Raw genomic sequence first — 7,156 nt, 5'->3', positions numbered from 1 at the left:
CTGTACCAGGGATTGAACTCAGGACCTTGTGCTTGCCAGGCAAGCACTTATTCCACCAACCTAGCTCCCTGGCCCTTCTGGTGGCTATTGAGTGAGCCCTTTGGGATAGGTAGGGAAACCTTGATGGTCTTTGATGTGTCTGCAAGTGGTCTGGCCGCAGGCGCACACAACACCCACAGAACCACCAGCCCAAGAACAGTTCTTTCCTAGGAGGAAGGGCTCCTACATATCAACTGATGCCCAGTGAAGGGTCCCAGTAGACCATTTTCAGACAGCGCTGGTCTAGTACATTGCCTGGACCAGACTGACTGAAAACTACTGGATAACTATGAGAGAATTTTGAAAATAAAATAAAAGCCAGCTAAGCCCCCAAATCATTATGTCACATCCAATCGAAGAATTCTGCACACCTTGCAGACACCATATTGCAAGGTGAATGTGTTATTACAACCTAAGAGAGCTAGGCTGACTCCAGACTGAACAGCGGAGGTGAAGCAGAAACTTGGAAGCTCTGTGAAGTCATGGGTAGCAGAGTGCGAGCTCACTGGAGCTTCCACTGGCTAGACCAGTGCAGGAGCTTCCGCTCTCTGTGCTGTTCCCTGCGAAAGAGGAGTCTTGTTATCCCCAAGCTGTGCTGTCCCTGGCCCTGCTCCTCAGCATAGGAGCACTCACTCTGCTGACCATTAATGGGAATGGTGGCCTGTGGTGGGCCCTCTTGGTTCCACTGTCAGCACCCAGCCTAAATGGCACCTGTCCTGCTGGGTCACACTGCAGCTGGCCTGTAGCTAGGGGTGAGGGTCAGAGACAGAGATGAGACCCCAGCACACTCCTGCTGGACAGGGCAGTCGCATCCTCCCTTTACAGAGGATGGTGCTTCCAGGGCCCAGGCCGGGAGCAAGAATCGCAACCCTGTGTGAGTCTCCTGTGTGGCCCTGCAGCACCCAAGGGACACTAGGGTGCTGCTGTGACGGAGGCTGCCCTGCCTGCACTGTGCCGCCGCCTCCCGAGGAGTGACTCAGGCCTCCTGCGCGCACCAGGCTGTCCGCGAGCTGCATTTATCCCAAAGGCTTTGTGGTGCGCCTTGCTAGCGCGCTGGCTCCCTGCCCCTTTCAGGAAAGGTTGGCGTCTGGACCCTGGGGTCCAGGCTTGAGCACACATTTCTCTGGGCCTAGAGGGGGACACTGGGGACAGGGACAGCAGATCCCAGGACTTACACCAGATGTCAGCCCCACTCCCTGGTGACTAGGTACATCTGCTCACCAAAGGGAGATGGGCCTTCTGCACGGGATGGGCCCTAGGGAGACACTGAGGCCAGGCTGTGCCTGTCCACGACACCCCTTGCTGCCCCCTTTGAGGGCCTTAATTAGGCCTTAATTTAGGGTCCGTTCTCACACCGTCTGACCCAGCTTTCTCAGGGTCTGCTCAGATTGCCTGAGCCTCAGGGCCAAGTTAACGTGCCCAACGCCCGTGCAGCACAGCGCTGCGAGGAGTCGTCGCACACTTCTGTGCACCTTTGACAGGCACGCAGGTGCACGCGCTGTGGGGTGTGGAGGGGTGTGGAGGGGTGTGGAGGGTGTCTCTAGGCACAAAGGCGCATCTTAGTGAGAGGCAAGGTGAGTAGCGGCCCTCCTGTCTCTTCTGGGCTGTGGTGTGATTCAGAGACTGTCAAACCTGGTCCTGGGCCGGGGAGATGGCTCAGTAGAATAAGAGCCTGCTTGAGTTCAATGCCCAGTTCCGCCACAAAAAAACCCAAAAAACCTGGTCCTAGGAGAACCCAGCCTGGGCAATTTAATGACTCAGACCCTAATAAAATAAAAAGTGCTAGTGATGTGGTGCAGTCCAAAGCTCCAGATTCAACCCCTAGTATAAACAAAACAAACTATTTTTGTTTGTTTCTTGAGACAGGGTTTGGCAAAGTGTTTCAGGCTGGCCTAGAACTCACTATGTAACCCCACATTGCCCTTGAACTCCTGCCAGTTGTCCTGCCTCAGAATCCCTAGAGCTGGGGGCCAAGGGGATGGCTTAGTGGAATAAGTGGCTTCCCTGGCAAGTGCAAGGGCCTGAGTTCAATCCCTGGTTCCACCAAAAAAAAAAAAAAAAAAAAATCCCTAGAGCTGGAATGACAGGCATATGTCAGCATGTCTGACAATTAATATGTGTGTGTGTTTGTATGTACACACACATAGGTTTTGGGTTTAGTTTTTTTTTTTTTTTTTGGCTGGCTCAGCCCACCCTGAGGGGTGGGGGCTAGCCTGGCATGTGGTGCCAGGGATGGAACTATGGCCCCCTGCACCTTCCTAAGCTTGCCTAAGTAGGCGTGTTAGGCCACTGAGCTATCTCATTGGCTGGTTTTTGTTTTGTTTTAGTAAGGGTCTATAGAGTCTACAGTGTCTACAGGGTCTCACTACATAGATCGGACTCATATTGATCCGCCTGTGTTTAGCCTCCCAAAGAACTGGGATTATAGGCATACGCTACCTGCCCAGTCTCAATCACGTCTCAGTGCACCCCGGGGGCAGGGCTGGCACGGCAGGTCAGGGACCAAACCCCAGCCGCTGGCTCTGCCTAAACAGGTGCTTTAACCCACTGAGCGAATTGGTTGGCCTTCAGGTTTGTTTTGTTTTTTGTTTTTTTTAATTTTTATTTTTATTTTTATTTTTGTGTGTGTATGTGTGTATGTGTGTGGCCAGCTCAGCCCACCAGGGGGCGGGGCTGGCTGGCATGTGGTGCTGGGGGATTGAACCATGGTCCCTGTGCTTTGCTAAGCTTGTTCTAAGTAAGTGGTTTAGACCACTGAGCCATCTCACCAGCCCCCAGGTTTGGTTTTTGATATAGGGTCTTGCTATGTAGGGTAGGCTGGCCTGGAATTCACTGTGTAGCCCGGTCTGACCTTGAACTCATGACAATCCTCCTGCCTCAGCCTTCTGAATACCAGGCTAACAGGCATGGGTTACCATACCCAGCTGTATTTTCTAAACACACATGGGATTTTCTACCCTTGATTTGCACCTGTGCAGATTTCTACCCTGTGTAGTTTTTCAGCTCTCCCCACGCAGACAGATGGGGTGCCCACGTGCGCTGTGTGCTGTGCAGCCGCAGCCCCTTGCATTGGCCTCTGACCTCTCTGGAGCCCCTTTCCTCCTGCCCACACTGCAAGTCACATGTTAAACCTCTGCTCGGGGCCCAGAAGACGTGTCCACCCAGGCTGGGATGGCAGGCGGGTGACAGTACCCTAGGCACACACTGTCCTGTGTGTTTGGGCCCCATGGAAAGCCTGGGTCTTTGCTGATTTCTTGCCATCCTGTGACAGACCTAACCGACTTCCAGGACTGGTCCAGTTGGCAGTAGATAGCAGAGGAGGGCCTCAGAAAAGGCGCAGTCCTGAGGCCCGCCGGTCCTCGCAGAGTTAGACGCAGTTACTTGGGCTTTAGGGCAGTCTCCGCGCTTCTTGCCACCCACAAACCTGCCTCCCTGGTCAGCAGAGTTCTGAGCACTTAGGACAGCTGCCTGGGTCCTTAGAGAACAAACTGAGGCTCAGAGCTTTGCACATAGCTCGTCCCCTCCAGTGGTGGAAAGGAAAAGGGAAGGCTGGCAGTTTTTATAAAGCGCTACAGCTAAGAACGTAGAATTTGAGGCCTATATGCTGGCTGCGCTGCTGCTGCTTTTCATTTTCTTTTATATTGAGACAGTATTTCACTAAGTAGCCCAGGCTGGCCTCACTCATGATGACCCTCCTGCCTCAGCCTCCTGTGTGCAAGGATTACAAGTGTGTGCTGCCACTCCTGGCATGCATGCAATTTTAGAGGCACCTAGGCCGAGTTAAGGGACTGTTTCTTCCCAGTCCCTGTCTGAGAGAAAGCCTACCTGGCCCCAGATAGAAGGTATGTGGAATCTGTTTACAAGTGAAAAACATTTCTATATCCAGCCACTGGTCATAAAGGACTGTCCTAAGAGTAGATGCTAATGACTTAGCTCAGTTACTTTTAGTTTATTCCACTCTTACAGTTTTTCTCCTGTTTTTAAAACTATGCTTCTTCTGGCCAGTTAGAAAAACCTAGCTAGCTGAGGGCAACCCACTTTCTGAGTCCCCTTCTGTCCCTCTCAGCATTCTTTCTCTCAATAAACTCTTCCTACTTAGAAAAGAAAAGAAAAGAAGGGCTGGCCAAATAGCTCAGCCAGGGGGCCGGGGAGATGGCTCAGTAGAATAAGTGCTTACCTGGCAAGTGGAAGGTCCTGAGTTCAATCCCCTGTTCCGGAAAAATAAAAGAAAAAAAAAAATCTCAGCAGATTAAAGTGCCTGCAAGGAGGCGCCGGGGCCTGGGGTTCAATCCCTGGGCCTGCTGTGCCAGCCCCACTCCCCGGGCACACTGAGATGGCATTTGAGACTGGGCACGGTGGTGCACGCCGGTAATCCCAGTTCTTGGGAGGCTGTAGACAGGTGGATCACTAAGAGTCCCATCTAGTAGTGAGACCCTGAACACCCTGTAGGCCCTTCCCAAAAAAAAAAAAAAAAAAAAAAAAAAAAAAAAAGAAGAAGAAGAAGAAGAAGAAAAAGAAAAAAGAAAAGGAAGGGTTGCCCTAGTTGGGCATGGTGGCACACGCCTGTAATCTTAGTCCTCAGGAGGCTGAGACAGGAGGATCACTGCCAGTTCCAGGGCCGGCTAGCCAGGGCTCCAGAGTGAGTTCAAGACCAGCTTGGACTATATAGCCAGCCCTGTCTCAAAACACAAAGCAAACAAAGCAAAACTCAGGATGATGACTGCTTGCTCTCTGTCCTCCCCAACTTTTCTCTTGCAGGATGATCCCAGTGCTCCCCACAAAATCCAGGAAGTCCTCAAGTCCTGCCTGAAAGAGGAGGAGCCCTTTAACATCCAGAACTCCATGTCACCCAAGCTCGAGGGTGGCAAAGGGGACCAGGTGGACCTGGACGTGAACTGTCTTCAGAATAACTTAACCTAAAGCCGGGCAAGAAGGTGGCGGTGGGGGTGGGGGCGGGGAAGACGCAGTTGCTCCTCTGGTACAGAGTCTATTTCTTGTAACCATTTGTTAAACTCTTCCTTTTCTGATCTCATGGCATGCTTTGATGTTTTTTGTACAGGAGGGGAAAAGACAAAATAAGTGAAGAAACGGAACAGAATCGCGTACATTGGGTTGTTTGTGCTGTCCGCACATGGCTTCTGCTGCTGTGATTTCTAAACCTGTGCTCTTGTTCAACTGACTTTTTTTTTTTGTACTTTGACCCACCTTTTTTTGGAATACCAGTAAAAACCAAGTTCTTGAAATAAAACTTTTTAAAAAGTTATCCATTTTCTTCGTGTCATATGTCCACCTCCTTGTCTGCCCAAGTTGAACACAAGCCTGCACTGATACACACTTGAGTGCATTTGGAGCCTCAGGAATGATCTACGTGTTGGCTTGGGAGCCGGTCAGAAGGCTGGAAGTCCAAAGTGAAGGCTCCAAGGGGACCGGTTTCTGTGTGTTGTGGGGTGTGTGTGTGTGTGTGTGTGTGTGTGTGTGTGTGTGTGTGTGTTGGGGACTGAACTCAAGACCTTGTGTTTGCCAGGCAGGCACTGATGCTGCTGCGCTGTCCCCCCAGCTAGGGGCCGGTTTCTGAGGAAGGCTCTTCGTGGCTTGCCAACAGCCATCTTCTCTTAGTGTCCTTGAGTGACCTTTTCTACATCTGTGGAAAGGTGGAGCTCACCAATGTCTCTTTCTTTTTCTTTTTTTTTCAGAACCTGGGATTGAACTCAGGCCCTTGCGCTTGCCAGGGAAGCGCTTATTCCACTGAGCCATCTCCCCGGCCCCTCTTTCTGTTCTATAAGGACCCTAATTCTGAGGCATTAGTGCCCTTCCTGAGCCTGTTGTTTCATCTTCACTGGAACCTTACAGGGCTTCTTTCCAATTCCAATCATATTCAAGGTTGGTTGAGGCTTCAATAGACGTTTGAAGAAGGAAGGGGGAAGGTTCGGTCCATTTCGGTCTGCCTCGCCTATTAGGAATACTCTTGCTAGCTGAGCACAGTGGCCCACACTTGTAGTGCCAGCTCATGAGAAGCCAAGGCAGAAGGATGCTGAGTTTGGGGCCAGCTGTATGGGCCTTGAGGGGTGCTCTTCCTCCTTGTCCCCCTCAGCTTTCCCAGGCTGGTCTCTATCCTCTGTAGAAAAAGAAAGAGGAGTCCGAAATGGTGCAAAGCAAAAGTAAGTTCATTTGCTGGAGAAAGCACCACAAAAGCCACTCTGAGGAGTGGGATCTGAAAGCTTGGTGACCCCTGAATATGGGGCAGCAGGCCTGTTTCAGAGGGTAATGGGGTCCAAAGCCACCTCATCCCTCTCACGTGGCTGTTTCCGACTGGGTACCGGCTCATTGCTAAGGGTCTATGATGGGCGGGGGGTGAGAAGCCTTCCCTCCTTGGAACAGTTCGTACAAAGAGGAATTTAGCTCATCTCTTGAGTATATATAGCCTACGTGCTGCCACACACAGCCCAGGCTGGCTTCCTCCTGTTCTTAAGGGGGCCGTCCCTACATTCTCCCTGCCTGTTGGGCTCCTGTCTCTACACAACCAGCATTACAGAAAAAGACCACTCCTGCTGGGCCTGGAGGTGCATTCCTTTAATCACAGCTACTCAGGAGGCTGAGGCAGGAAGGCACAAGTTCAGTGTCTGGACAATTTAACAAGACCCTATCCAACAATCTCAAAATAAAACTAAAAAGAGCTGAGAGCCAGCCATCATGGTGCGACCCTGTAATCCCAGCACTGAGGAGGCTGAGGCAGGAGGATTGCCATGAGCTCAAGACCAGTCTGAACTACATAATGAGAGCCCATCTCTAAAAAACCCTGAAAATGAGATATTGCTCAGTGCGAAGGTCCTGGATTCAATCCCAGCACTGAAGAAGAAAAGACTACATTCTCTTTCATACATATGTAAGAGCTTATTTTGAGCCAGGCCCTGTGCTATAGGCCAGGAACACTTAAGACTCTTGCCTCAAGAAGTTAGTAGTCAAGGAGGATCCAAATACCAGCCCAGCCTCAGAAACTTAGCAATTTAGTCTAATGTTTCAAAATGAAAAATAAAAGTGGCTGGGGATGTAGCTCAGTGCAAAGACCCTAGATTGAATTTCTAGGACTCCTAGATCAAAAATCTTTACATTAATAGTC

General features: G+C 50.9%; 1 protein-coding gene across 1 annotated transcript in view; it reads left to right on the top strand.

Moving 5' to 3' along the window:
- Cspg5 (chondroitin sulfate proteoglycan 5) overlaps window positions 1-5,101 on the top strand; it is a 12,193-nt gene extending 7,092 nt beyond the window's left edge. The window contains exon 5 of the mRNA XM_012516790.2: window positions 4,798-5,101. Within this exon, the coding sequence (XP_012372244.1) occupies window positions 4,798-4,959 (162 nt within the window). The 3' untranslated portion in view covers window positions 4,960-5,101. The remainder of the gene's footprint in view (window positions 1-4,797) is intronic.
- Window positions 5,102-7,156: the final 2,055 nt, after the last annotated feature.

Source organism: Octodon degus, unplaced genomic scaffold (assembly GCF_000260255.1).
Source record: "Octodon degus isolate 3935 unplaced genomic scaffold, OctDeg1.0 scaffold00126, whole genome shotgun sequence".
In the NCBI taxonomy this organism is placed as follows: domain Eukaryota; kingdom Metazoa; phylum Chordata; class Mammalia; order Rodentia; family Octodontidae; genus Octodon; species Octodon degus.
Note: the sequence above shows the minus strand (reverse complement) of the source record. Positions and strands in the feature narration are given on the sequence as shown.